This window comes from Aulonocara stuartgranti (assembly GCF_965226115.1).
Source record: "Aulonocara stuartgranti genome assembly, chromosome: 3".
Classification (NCBI taxonomy): Eukaryota; Metazoa; Chordata; class Actinopteri; order Cichliformes; family Cichlidae; genus Aulonocara; species Aulonocara stuartgranti.
This window is the reverse complement of record NC_138941.1, coordinates 33382710-33397570: the sequence shown is the minus strand read 5'-3', so window position 1 is coordinate 33397570 and position 14861 is coordinate 33382710. Positions and strand designations below refer to the sequence as shown.

The 14861-nt window shown below is 41.3% G+C and overlaps 1 protein-coding gene across 4 annotated transcripts in view; it reads right to left on the bottom strand.

The window, feature by feature from the left end:
- Positions 1 to 281: 281 nt before the first annotated feature.
- Positions 282 to 14861, bottom strand: part of kcnip4a (potassium voltage-gated channel interacting protein 4a) — a 155900-nt gene continuing 141320 nt past the window's right edge. For all 4 annotated transcript variants that reach the window (XM_082526546.1, XM_082526547.1, XM_082526548.1 and 1 more), the window contains 6 exons: positions 6128 to 6197; positions 5553 to 5623; positions 4886 to 4993; positions 2069 to 2173; positions 1920 to 1982; positions 282 to 1829 (listed from right to left, as the gene is read on the bottom strand). In XM_082526546.1, coding sequence (XP_082382672.1) covers positions 1782 to 1829; positions 1920 to 1982; positions 2069 to 2173; positions 4886 to 4993; positions 5553 to 5623; positions 6128 to 6197 — 465 coding nt within the window. In that variant the 3' untranslated portion in view covers positions 282 to 1781. The remainder of the gene's footprint in view (positions 1830 to 1919; positions 1983 to 2068; positions 2174 to 4885; positions 4994 to 5552; positions 5624 to 6127; positions 6198 to 14861) is intronic.

Here is a 14861-nt window from a genome sequence, read left to right as displayed (position 1 = left end):
GTAATGTGTAGGTGGCCTGGTACTTTTAGATCTAAAATATGACATGCTTTTGATGGAATCGATTTTTAAAAGTTTTGTCTGCAAACTATTTGATCTGTTTGTAACTTTCCAAATCAACCGTGTTGCTCTTTTGTATTCCGTAGTGGATAAAAGTTACTTTTCATCATCAGGTCTCTGCAAATAAAATACAAATCACACTCAAACAAGCGGTTTAACAAACAGCAAGTTAAACAAGCTAAAACCAAACTATCTCCTTTTACATGAATAACAAGAAGCAGGGCTGAGAAAAAGTGTCATTTTCTTTACTAAATTATGGATGATTAACATGCCTCACCGAGGAGGTTCATATGTTCCCGACTCCCAGTGATACATCGTAGAAACACACTGTACACTTCGAAGGACAAACATGATGAACCATTAAATGTTGCGACACATTAACCATAAACCACAGCTCTCAAGTATAAGTCGTATTTCTGCCTACTTCCTGTGTCTAATATCCAAGTCTCTGTGGAAAAAGAGCAAGAAAAAAAGAGAGCGCATGTCAGACAGAAACACTCAGACACACTTGAGACACTTCTCTCAATAATCCTGTAGTTTTTGCTAACATTTGGGAGCCAATCAAACCAATCAGGCTGAATCGGTGTGGGCAGCTGCATCCCACAGGATGGAGGAGGAGGAGAGAAACAGCAAGAAAACCCAAACTAATGAGTATAATACAAAGTTTGTACCAATAACCAAACCCCACTGGCCTTTCTTATTAAAAACAGTGACTCATATGAACAAATCTAAAGACCTGAAAATCACCCGAGGGTGACTTTTCATGTAATACTGTACAATGACCTGAACACCTTATAAATAATCCCAAGCACTGCTCCTAGTGTAAACTCATAAAACCCAAAGAAAAACATACTGATGGATGATTTTACTTTACAGGAAATATACATACATGAGGTTAAATGAATTCCACTGAAAGCAGCATTTCTCCTGTGACAAAGAAATGGTTGTATAACATCATAAGTAGAGCTACCTGTGTGCTTCTGTAGACAAACCATCGATATTATGGTCCAAGTTTGACATCAATACAATCCTTGTGTTGTCTCATTCTAGTTGGCAAGTAAACAAGAACAAAAGTTTCTCAAAGAGTTCTTATCTAATAATGTTTTTTATATTATGTACAGTTTAAAATGGTAAAATGTATTGTTTTTTCTTTTTTCCCCCTCTAAACAGTTCCTTCAAAGAGCAGAAAGACAGACCACGATGGCTAACTAAATCGGGAGGGAACACTCTGGAATTGGGAGCCGGTCTGGAATGTAAAAGCAGACGGAGTGTGACGTTACACCCGATGTTTTGTTCGGGTGTTTCTGATGCTGCAGAAAGTCACAGTGATCTGATTTGGCAGTAAATAAAACAGAACAGAATCTGTCTGAAGCCTTTCGTTAGACGTCTTAGGCAGAGTTCGGCAAACACAAAGACACTCCAGAGACAGAAGGCGGAAATCAACCTTAAAGTTAATGGTTTCATTTTGAAGCATCTCCTTTTAATCCATTTTCACTATTTCACTTAGAAGTTTCCCGAATTTGTTTAAAAGAAAGCGGCAACCAGCTCCAGAGTGTCCACGCCTATACCGCCTACTTACAACTGAGGCCCTCTGTAATGAAGAATAACTGTATCTATGGTCAAAAAGTCTGCATAGCACACTGTACACAGTATGAGTCCAAGTCAGTAACTGGGCCAAGCTAAAGATGATGGTCTCTTCCAAATCCTCCACAGCCAGCCGAAAATTAAAGAACGTTTTCAAAGAGGTGCATCGATCGCATGATGTTTTCATCCTGAGGATACAAAATAAGAGACAATACGATGAGCGGTGCTGAGACTGTGCCAGCAGCAGTGCGAGCTGATGTTCTGGGGATCGGCCTTACGTTTTGGCAACAGTCGATGAACTCGTCTATGGTTACCACGCCGTCTTTGTTCTTATCCATCTTCTGTTGGAGGCAGACAAAAGGAGAGATATGAAGGTTTTCTGAAGCCTCGTACATAAAACAGTAAAATCTGCCAACTGCCTGCTTGCCTGAAAGAATACTTCTACGTGCTGACGGGGCGTCTCCTCTTTGAGGACGGGGTATGTGCATTTTCCCATCATGTCGTAGATGGCCTTCATGATGTCCAGCATTTCCTGTGATGCGCAGAAAACATAACAGAGATAAATACAATGTCTTACACTCAGTTTGCACTGACTGCTCGCTAGCAGTTCTTGTGTCCTCACTCATATCTTACGTGCGACTGGATTCATGCACGAGTCGTGTCTCAGGATGAATTATTGGTCAGCGTCAGAAAAAAAATAATTTAAATGAATGGCCCTGAGCCTCAGCTGTTATGCTAATCAGCACGTGTTGCATTATAGAGCATTCATTTGTTTGTTCTTTCAGGTCCCCGTAAAACAGATTCAAGGAGCAGGAAGTTCGAATAACAACCCTGAGAATTTAAGGATGGCGATTATTTTATGTTGTTTTGTGATTTCTGCGCTACATTATTACATTATTCAGCTTTACTTATAGTGTTGAATCAACATCCTAATGAGTGATATACATATATACTCACTGGCCACTTTATTGTTCAACTGCTTGTTAACACCAAAGTCTAATCAAGCAATCATGCGGCAGAAAATCGATGCATTTAGATACATAGACATGGTCAAGATGGGACCATGAAGTTCAAACCGAGCATCAGAATAGAGGAGAAAGTTGATTCATATTTCAGTGACTTTGAACTTAGCACGGTTCTCGGTGCCAGACCAGTTTAGCAGTTCCTGAGTGTTTCAGAATCTGCTGGGATTTTCCCACACAACCATCTCTAGAGTTTACAGAGAATTAGCCAAAAATAGATAAAACATGCAGTGAGCAGCAGTTCTCTGCCTTGATGGTGTCAGCGGTGAATGGCAAGTTGCTAGAAAGGCCATAAGTCAAATAACAGCTTGTTACAACCAAGGTACGCAGAAGAGCATCTCTGAACACACTAGAGCTGGGCGATATATCGAGTTTTTAAAACATATCGATATATTTTTATACGAGATATAAGATGTGACAATATCCTTTATATCGATATAGTCTATGTTACGTTATAATTATAGTTGTGGAGCCGCAAGTTTGCCTCTCTTTCGTCCACTTTTGTCTCTACACAACGTTACTCCGCCTCGCCTTCACTGAAGACAACTCCCCCTCCTACCCCATCGCTTCACGTGCAGGCAGCGACAAGACGGACACGGCAAATCTCCGTTAACGAGTTACTGCACATCTCCCCATGCGTGGGGCTGGACGGCGTCAACGTGCTAACGAGCTAAACATGCTAACGAGCTAACCGCGCTAACGAGCTAACAGCGCTAACCCTAAAATCCTTTCATTCTCTCAAAAGTTGATAGCGCGCCTTATGTATGAATTCTGGTTGTGCTTGATGGCCGCGAACCGATTTTATGTGGTACACGGCGCTCAGCAATCTGTCACAAATGTTTGAGTACGACTTTGGTAAGCTAAGGAGCTGCACCGCTTGATAGATTGTCGGCGCATTACGGCTACCGAAGAGCTTCGCGGAGTGATATGTACTGTGCATCAACGTAATATTACCGTATTGTGTGTGTATAAGGACCATAAATGGCACCTGTAAGAGACGTGGTTATGAAGCGGATTTCAAACTCCAGGCTATCAGTCACACAGTAAAACTTGGGAACAGAGCAGCTGTAAAATCTGTCTGTCTTTGTTATTACGCTCAGCGTCTTTTAGTTTACATTTTGACTGCACAATTGTGAGCTCTTTGTTTAGCACAAAAACAACCTTGTTTTCTTTTATTTATGGAGCATTATTATTTAATGAATGCTCATAATTTAATTTTGAGTAATTTTTCATGTACATCTGTGCTGTATGTTAATAAAAGTGCCTGTGTGACATCTGGGACACAGCTTTGACTTAGAACTCTCTTTTTGTTCTTACTTTATGGCTTAAAAAAAAAATCGAGATATATATCTTATATCGCCATCCAGCTAAAAAATATCGAGATATGAATTTTGGGTCATATCGCCCAGCCCTAGAACACACAACACATTGAAGCTTGAGGCAGATGGGCTACAGGAGTTGAAACAAACAACTGTGCAGGGAAAATACTATTAGCTTGTTTAGGCCGGCTTTGAAAAAAGTGGCTTTAAATGTTTGCGGGCTGACTTAATCCCTGCATTTGAATTAAATTAAAAGGAGCCAGCTTTGTTAATGAACATATGGCAGCTCGACAGCTTTAAAAATAGTGAAAGTAAAGAATAAAATTAAAGGTTAGGGTAGTTTTAGTTAAGCTGTAAATGTAGTCAGGCCACACTGGCAGTACTTTTGACACAAACTACTTTTGACACAGTAGATGGCAAAAAGAGCCAAATGTGGCTCTGGAGCGGCAAACTGGAGACACCTGCTCAGTACACGGACTGAAAACAGTACTGCAACTCAACCATAAGAGGGCAGTGTTTGTTTTCAGTACAGCTAATTCTTCCTAAGAACTTTTATTTTAAGTATTGTGAACTCCAATGCTTGAGTGCTTTCACACTGACAAGCTTAGTGAGCCAGTAGGAGGAGGATATGTCAATGTTAACCCACAGAGGCAGATTCCTGGGAGGATGTTTTCTTCAGTTTAACTGTTACATTTTGATCTTTACTGTACAAAAATCGAGCGCAGTCTGCAGGCTCAATGTGAACATTAGCAAAATGCAAACTGGCGTAGCGCTGTGCTCGATCAAAATCGACGAATCGTGGACATCCTGTACAACAACATGTAAGTGAATTAACTAAAGCATGCGGCGTGAAACACGGCAAATATCTCAGCACTGTGACCTTCGTGTTTTTAGGAGACGTACCTCTTTAGTGATATATCCGTCTTTATTGATATCATAAAGGTTGAAGGCCCAGTTGAGTTTTTCCTGGACTGTGCCACGCAGGAGGATAGAGAGACCCATAACAAAATCCTGTAATGGAAACGCAACTTACTGACAAATGTGCAAAACATCACAGCTTTAACTCAACAACGACGCATGAGACACTTTCTACGTGAGGCACTTCAACCGATTCCACCCTTTCTGTGAGGATGCCGTCCTCTATCACGTATTCATTAGAGGAAAATGATGAAACGGCAAAAGTGGAGCTATCATAAATCAAAAATAGCTCACTATTCAAATGTTTAGTCGACTCAGTGTCAGTCCTCAGGGAGATCTCGTACTTCAGAACAGAGTGGACCGCACATTAGGCAGGGAAACTTTGTTTGGCATAATGACAGCTGTTCCCTGTTCTGTCCTAATAAGCAAATAAGTGCCCTTCATAAATATTAATCAAATGTTGAGCATCTTGAGTAAACTTGATGAGGCTAGATTTTTTTTTCTATAAAGGGGGTTGCAGGTTACATAATGATCGAGTGTAAAGCCTCGTCTGTAGGAGCGTTTGATGCGCACGCCTTTTCGACAGCGAACCCACACACTGGTCGAGCTTTAAGACACTGAGAAATGAACAATCTGGCAACTCTGGGCTTACCTCAAAACTCACAGAGCCATTGTGATCCGTGTCAAAAGCATTGAACAGGAAGTGTGCGTATGTCGAGGCATCTATGGAGAGAACAAACAACCAATCACAGAACATCTGTCGTGATTACGGCTCGCTGGCAGTGGTGGCTACTGCAAACAAGAAAAAGGTTCAAAGCGGAGACTGTTTTTTCTTTTCCACTTCAAAGAAAACAGGCTCGCGATGAGAGGGAAGAACAGTGTGCTTAGAGCTGAGGGTTTTATCATTGTTTCCTCTGTGCTGTGCCATTATGTTCACTGGCCTGCCTTTCTTCTCTCTGAACAGATATATCAAAGCTTCCTAATGTTTCCTCTGTTCCTCCTCGGGTTGAATCTTTGCATAATGATGAGAGCCAACAGAGAGAAACTCAAGGCTGCCTGAATACAAACTTCTCTTCTCCCTCTGCCTCTCACCGACACTGTGTTTTCATGGGAGGCGAGGAAACCTAACGTACTCCGGACTTAGTGCAATTTTTGTAAACACGCATGAATGCGGGAGCTCCTGGGAAAGGGAAAGCATGCTGGGAAAACAAAGCAGCAGGCACAGACCTCCTTGCGGGAAGAACTGTGCGTAGATGTCTTTAAAAGTGTCTTCGTTGACGACCCCGCTGGGACATTCCTGCAAGACAAAATGGAGATGCGCAGGTTATCTGACATCTATGTTTACAGTCCTAGCCTTAAACTTGAGTTCACATAGTGCCAATCACGGTCACGTCTCACTAAAAACAGGGCACCTCTGAGAATGACAAAGTCAGCTAGCAGTGGGAAGATGTCTTTAAATGAAAAACAACATATTCCACCAGTGACTGACCATCGAATCCTCAGCAGCTATCTCGTCCATGCCTGTGGTTATCTGGCAGCATTCACTGGAAAAGACTGAATAGTAACATACCCAAGAATTGTGCGTGTGTCTCTTTTCAAACAATCAAAGTAGCGGATGACCTTGCTTGGAGCAGCGTGGTGATGGAGGCAAATAGTTTTACAGGTTCGATTCTGCGGCACACGCTGACGGGATATTGACTTTAGAAAGTTACCCCCTACATGGGCAATTTCCAGGGCAGGAGCCTCGTGTTTCTCTGTATTTTATGGAAGAAAATAGCCAACAGCAGCGAGGGCTTTTATTGGAAATCAAATATAACAAAACAAAACAAAACACGGTGTGGATGCAAATGCGAACACCTCTATGATAGAAGGACTTCTGAAGCTACATTGTGCTTGTGAACTTGCATCAACATCAACATATTCTATTCCCTTTCACGAAAGTCAAAAGTAGACACGTTAAAAGGCTCTCTGAGTATGAGTAACCTCGCTAGAATTAAAGGGCACGCCGGGTTTCCTGCTTCCCGTGACCACGTCTCATCAGCCACTTTGGGAAACAGTGCGGCGAGGGGAAGAAAATAAAGACGAAACCTTCATCGTCTTGCTTCAAACGGGCGTCTTGTGTTTCAAGTTAAGAGGATGCTGCAAGGTTGTCTGCGCAAGTCCCCTGACACCCTCCTCCTTCTTGGTCTCACAGACTCAGCTGAATATCTTGCAGGGTGAGGCGAGAAAGAAGTTTCGGAGACAGAATGTGCACAAGTCTGTCTCTGCGTTGTCATCTGGCAGGCTCTAACCTGATTTGTGAAGTCTGAAAGTCGTTGCTTGGACTAGCGTGTATGAATCATAATGATGTACAATGAGGAAAATTACTCTCCATCATGGTTGGAATAAATGACACCTAATTATAACGGTCACAGTGCCTGGATTGAGGAAAAATATTCAGGCTGTTAATTTATAAGTATTGATCTTTATTCCTGGTAAAACAAAAGACTGCAGCTGCAAAGAAAACAATTAGTGCTTTTTGACTTAGAAAAGTATGACATTGCTGTGATATGTGGATGTTAAATGTGAAGCAACAGCGTTGTGAAAAGTAATTTTTTGCATATCTGTCACACTTGCATGTTTTAGAGCAGCGGTCTCCAACCTTTTTTGCGCCACGGACCGGTTTATGCCCGACAATATTTTCACGGACCGGCCTTTAAGGTGTCGCGGATAAATACAACAAAATAAAACTAGTACCGGTACCGAAAAAAAGAAGATTTATTCATAACACACGTGAAAAGACACAGGAAAAACGAGTTAACGATAAAAACGATAACAAAAAACCCTGAAAACCGATAAAAACCCTGAAAACCATACATTTCACACCTGAGCCTCAACTCTCGCAGCCCGGTACCAAACGACTCACGGACCGGTACCGGTCTGAGGCCCGGGGGTTGGGGACGCTGTTTTAGATTATCAAACAATTACAACACAAATACAAAGTGTTTTTAAATGATGATTTTTTTTTATTTAGTGAAATTTAGCCCTATGTGACAAAGTTTTTGCCCCCCTTCTTAACTCATTAATTAACTGTGACTCTTCATTTTTTGGAAAGCTGAGTTCAATCTACCAGCCACGCCCAGGTCTGACTACTGCCATAGCTGCTGAATGACTTGCATGCTAACATTAGTGATGTGCGATACCACTGATTTCCTTTCCGATCCGATACAAAGTAATATTCAGGGTGGCATCGACGATACTGATCCGATACCGATACTTTGTACAAAAACGTATTTTATTTATTGTATCTCAAATTATAGCGTCATAATGATTACAGGGCATCAGATTTCTTGTTCTTATCACTTAATAATGCAGAGTTCATCATATAGAAATAAAAAAACTAAAGTTGTGCCTATTTGAACACCTTGCCTGCCTGCAGCACTAAAGGACTCCGTGAGAGAGGTCTGCCTCGCCCTAGCAGCACCTGCCCCTGTCCTCCTCTTCAGTTCGTCTCAACATACGCTCGTCATATTCTGTGATATGATTTACTCTGAGGTGTTTGACAAGGTTAGTGATGTTGCCACAACCATACATGCCAACCCTCCCGATGTTTCCGGGAGAATCCCGGAGCCACCATTCTCCCGAATTTCCACCTGGACAACAAAATTGAAAAACCATATCGCAGAATTCATAGCGGGCCCAGCCAATTCCAGTTTCCAACAATGGCGGCAGCTACTTAGTTTTAATATCACTCTTATTTCTCTTTCTGGGTCGCAAAAAAACCCCCAACTTTTAACATATTTTCAGGTGAGAATGTAGCTGTGTAAACTTAAAATATCTGAGCCGACCGACACATCGTTTTCAAACCCCCGCGGTCTTTCGCTACTCGGGTTAAACATGATTTATAAGTCACTTTGATAACTTAAAAATGTTATTGTTTGGCTTTTTCAGTGCTTTATTTGTTCGTGAGTAAATCGGTTTGGCTGAGATTAAAGTTTAGATTAGATTAAATTAAATTTAATCCATCGAGAGGGTTCCTCCGGGGTTTTCACACGGCTGAATAAACATCAAACAGAAAACTAATTAAAGAAAGTGTGAGACGGTCGAGAGTTTACGCCAGCGCCCGGTTATATTTTAGATAGCAAGGAGCAGACGGCAGAGTTTCACTCCTCCGAGGGAGCTCGTGACGTACTACCCGGCTTTCTTTAGACCGCGAAGGCCGGGTCCTCAAGTGGAAGCAGCCTCTGAATTTGGACACCCCCGCTGTTTCCGGGCCGGCCAATAATAACGGTGACATTTAACGTATTTTATCTGATAAATAAACACTGTAAAATGTATTTAACCCCCCCCCCCCCCAACAGCCCTTTTCAATGTCTCCCTAATTCTGAGGTCTCAAGGTTGGGAAAGTATGGCCACAACACCTCACTTTTTGCCACATGTATCGCAAACCACGTCTCAGCTGTTTGTGAAGGTAAAATACGTCCGCACAATTACGCTCAGTCATGGTTGTGAGTGCGCACGCCAAGGGGCTGCGACACATTTATACAGCCGTATTTCGCACATGACTATGAAAGGCGGAAAAGCTTTCTGTGATCTGTTCATCTATTTAAAAAAAAATTATCTACATCTAATATAAAGAATCAAAAGGTCACATTTTTAAGAAAGAGGAAAAATCCATTCACTGAGAGAAAAAAAAGATTTTTCAGGGGGGAAAGAAGGTTTTTTTTTTCAGGGAAAAAAGGCTGAAGTACAGTGGGGCAAAAAAGTATTTAGTCAGCCACCGATTGTGCAAGTTCCCCCACTTAAAATGATGACAGAGGTCAGTAATTTGCACCAGAGGTACACTTCAACTGTGAGAGACAGAATGTGAAAAAAAAATCCATGAATTCACATGGTAGGATTTGTAAAGAATTTATTCGTAAATTAGGGTGGAAAATAAGTATTTGGTCACCTCAAACAAGGAAAATCTCTGGCTCTCACAGACCTGTAACGTCTTCTGTAAGAAGCTTTTCTGTCCCCCACTCGTTACCTGTATGAATGGCACCTGTGTGAACTCATCATCTGTATAAAAGACACCTGTCCACAGCCTCAAACAGTCAGACTCCAAACTCCGCCATGGCCAAGACCAAAGAGCTTTCGAAGGACACCAGGAAAAGTATTGTAGACCTGCACCAGACTGGGAAGAGTGAATCTACAATAGGCAAGCAGCTTGGTGTGAAAAAAATCAACTGTGGGAGCAATCATCAGAAAATGGAAGACATACAAGACCACTGATAATCTCCCTCGATCTGGGGCTCCACGCAAGATCTCATCCCGTGGGGTCAAAATGATCATGAGAACGGTGAGCAAAGATCCCAGAACCACACGGGGGGACCTGGTGAATGACCTGCAGAGAGCTGGGACCAAAGTAACAAAGGTCACCATCAGTAACACACTACAACGCCAGGGAATCAAATCCCGCAGTGCCAGACGTGTTCCGCTGCTGAAGCCAGTGCATGTCCAGGCCCGTCTGAAGTTTGCCAGAGAGCACATGGATGATACAGCAGAGGATTGGGAGAATGTCATGTGGTCAGATGAAACCAAAGTAGAACTTTTTGGTATAAACTCAACTCGTCCTGTTTGGAGGAAGAAGAATACTGAGTTGCATCCCAAGAACACCATACCTACTGTGAAGCATGGGTGTGGAAACATCATGCTATGGGGCTGTTTTTCTGCCAAGGGGACAGGACGACTGATCCGTGTTAAGGACAGAATGAATGGGGCCATGTATCGTGAGATTTTGAGCCAAAACCTCCTTCCATCAGTGAGAACTTTGAAGATGAAACGAGGCTGGGTCTTCCAACATGACAATGATCCAAAACACACCGCCCGGGCAACAAAGGAGTGGCTCCGTAAGAAGCATTTAAAAGTCCTGGAGTGGCCTAGCCAGTCTCCAGACCTCAACCCCATAGAAAATCTGTGGCGGGAGTTGAAAGTCCGTGTTGCTCGGCGACAGCCCCAAAACATCACTGCTCTCGAGAAGATCTGCATGGAGGAATGGGCCAAAATACCAGCTACTGTGTGTGCAAACCTGGTAAAGACCTATAGTAAACGTTTGACCTCTGTTATTGCCAACAAAGGTTATGTTACAAAGTATTGAGTTGTATTTTTGTTATTGACCAAATACTTATTTTCCACCCTGATTTACGAATAAATTCTTTACAAATCCTACCATGTGGATTCATGGATTTTTTTTTCACATTCTGTCTCTCACAGTTGAAGTGTACCTCTGGTGCAAATTACTGACCTCTGTCATCATTTTAAGTGGGGGAACTTGCACAATCGGTGGCTGACTAAATACTTTTTTGCCCCACTGTATGTCAAATTATATAAGAACTGGACTGGTTATCACTAGTAACAGATCTTTGGATAAATCCAAATTTAAAATGTTTGTTTAAATTTGTTTGGGATGGAGATCTTGTCAAAATTGATGGAAATAGTATGGTTGGATTGGGTTCCACCATGCAGTACTATCTGGAAAGCATCTGATCTGATTGTTGAATGATCCCAAACCCACTGCCAACACACAATGAAACTCAAACTAAAAATCAGTCATGGATTGGCCTCCCCCCAGCCTGGACCTCAACACAATTGAAGCAGTGTGGGATCACGCTGACGGGGAACAGAACAATATGCAGAAACCTCCAAAGATGAGCTTTGAATGTCCTTCAAGAAGTCTGGAGAACTATTCCTGAAGACTACCTAAAGAAATTACAATAAACTTCCTCATAGAGTTCAGGCCGTTTTGACGAATAAAGGTGGTCACACCAAATAAAGCTCATCGGGGTTGTTGTCTGTTTTTGCCTTATATGCTTTTTTCTAGATATGTTTGCACACATTTCAATAAATTGTTATTATTGTATTATTATTTAATTTCCCATTTTCATACTAAAATATAAAGAAGTAAGGGTTGGATCAAGATTTTTACGTAACGCTGTGTATTTTTTATCTGTAGCTTCTTAAGGAATGTAGAAATTCTGTCCCTGCAGGGACTTCACGCATATCCACCATAAAGACAAAATGCACTGTAGCATCTTTGTATTTGACAGTATTTCTCTGTTGTTTACCAGAGCAGCTGTTAATTAATGCTTTGTTTATCTTCTACAACCGTGCAGACAACACGCTCTCAACAGTCAACCTCTTGTTGTAGTTGTGCTCTGTAAATAAATATAGTAAGCAGGGGGATTTTTTTTTAATAGGACTTCTACTTGACTTGTAGAGTATGTGCATGGCTGCACCTGTGTGTCTGTGCATCACACACACTTCTTCTTCTATTCTCTCTACTGCAAATCATCCTAAAAAGCTGCAGAAAAAATAAAGCTCAGTGAAAGCTGTTGGAGCGAGTCTCACTCTCGTGGCAGAATTCAACTGATTGTATATCAGCGTTTCTTTGTAGCCTGATGATGACATTGGTGAGCGAGGCTATTTTTCAGTTGGGAATGGAGCCTGTGCGTCATCTTATTACCACATGCAATGCAGCGCCCCTGCAATTCAATTTCAAGTACAGAGAAATAGTTACACTTTGACTTTAGGTCCCATCAAGGAAAACTTTGATCTTGCTGAGCTAAAAGTCAGGAACTCATTTATTTTATATTATATACATATATAACATTAAGCCAGAGTTCATTTTATTTTCATAAAGTATGCATCTGTGTCCCAACAACAGATGAACATATCACCAAATTAAAGATATAACAAATATCTAAATGTTTACATTTACATACATATCGATAAAATTAATTAGCTTATTTTTCCTGCTAGGACTCAATTCATAAATATTTGCTCATGCACTTCTAGATCAAGACTTTAAGAAAAAGAAAAAAGCAACTAGAAAAACATGGGTTACATTTTCCAGGATGATCACCAACGTAGTCACTGTTTCCCTTTGTCCTCGTTTTTTTGTTTTGTTTTGATTTTGCACATTGTTCAATGCCGTTCTCATTAGACGGACTGAGAGATCAGAAAGTTTATTTGTATTCATTTGATATGCTTGTAAAATTAGCTCATCCATGATAATAAAATCACACATCCAATTCAATCAAATGCAAAACTGGCCAGGCATGAAATTCCTTTTGGAGACCCATGAAGCGAGGCGGCAATAAGCAGTGCGGGGAATGAAATATACCTACGAACAGACGAATCGTGACTGATGGCATCGAAAGTATGAGATCTTAATCTAATGCCCAAGTCAGTGCCCTGGACTGTGAACTGTGAAAGCTCAGAAGATTCAGTCAGACGTGAGGACAATATTGTGTTATTTTCTATAGTCTGAGGTCAAGGTTTTTTTTTTTTTAAATAATAAATTCTCTCAAACCTTTAAGGTGACCCCTTGCTCAAATTCTGCCTCGAGATCAAGGCCCAGAACCGGAGGTTTCATTTGGTAGACGAGACCTGCTCGACAAAGCGCTATATCTAAAACAAAGCACCACTTGTGCTACAAGTGAATAACTTGTAAAGTCTGTTGTCAAGACAGATGACCTCATCCTTCCACCAAATCAAACTTGGAGAAGTTTGATTTGCTTCAAAACCCTGGATACCAAGGACAAAGGGCCAAACTTCTCATCATGGGAATCATGCCAGCTTCTATTAGTCTGGCTCGCCTTAAAAGCTTTCCTTCATTCTGCCAATGTCACTGGGATAGGGCAAGACAAGATGAGCTGTTTGACCCCAGAAGTTAAAAAATGAGCCACACTCTAGATTTAGTGATGGACAGAAGCTATTTAATAGCTGTAATTTAAGCGTCATTACTCTTTCTCTTTGTCCAGTTTGGGGTCCTAGTTCAACCACATCTAACTCCACAGTAGACAGGAGCAACTGAGTAAACGGAGACGATGACCTCCTATTCCAATACATAAATGAATAAATACACTAAAAACATTATAACCATGCTAGTGGCTCAGTGAGGCTGTATTGAGGCTCTTTGATGTACAGAGGTAAATGCTAACATGCCAATATTTTACTATTCTAAACAGCAAACAAGCTAAACACAGTGAGGATCATGTGAATTTCATTTTTTGTTTTTTATCAAAAATCAAAGAATTTGAATTTAAAATTCAAGTTTAGATTTTAAAAAGGCAGATGGAGAATTAGGAAATGATACTGCGCGTTGTGGAAGGCCGGACAGATCCCCATGTACTAAGAAGAAGTAAATAAAATAAAAAGGTTAGATAGTGCTCAATCACAATCAGAAGAGTTGCCTTTTGGTACTTTCTAGTGTAAGTTAAAGACCCTGCAATAACAGAAAGAAAACCCCAACAATCAGATAATCCCTTTCAAGCAAGCACTTGGTGACTGTGGGAAGGAAAAACTCCCTTTTAACAGGAAGTGACCTGTTTGGAAAGCCATTGGCTAGTTTGATAACTTCTGGGCTAAGACTTCTTGTTGAATTGTTGTCAGATGATATCAATGGTTTCATGACTGCAGTTTAGCAGTTGCAGTCTTTGTTTTGCTGTCCACACTGTCTGCTTACCTCCATCCAACCAAGACCTGCTTAAAGGTGGCATTATATGGTACTCAGACTATGAGCCGACAAAAAACGAAAACCAGAACACTTCCAGTACCAAATGGAAATTATGTCCCTTGCTAATAAATTCTGCATATATTCCTGATAAATCACCCAGAGGGGCAAATTAATATGTATGCCTTTTTCCTGGTGCTCAAAGAAAGCTGAAGGGGCCACCTGAGTTATTTGGATTCATCACTTCATCCCTTCCAGTGGCAAAATAGAGAATGTCTTTAAACGCTGTGAAATCAGGCAGCGTGAAGCACAAATTAAATCCCTGATCAGAACACTTCTTACCTCTTACACCATCTCCAGTGGAAACGAACTAATGAGAAAGATTTGCAGGGACTTGGCTAGAGCACATTGCAGGCAACAGGAAACTGAAGCCTCACGGGAACACCATCACAGGACTCTCACTATCCTCTTTCACAGCCAGATAAT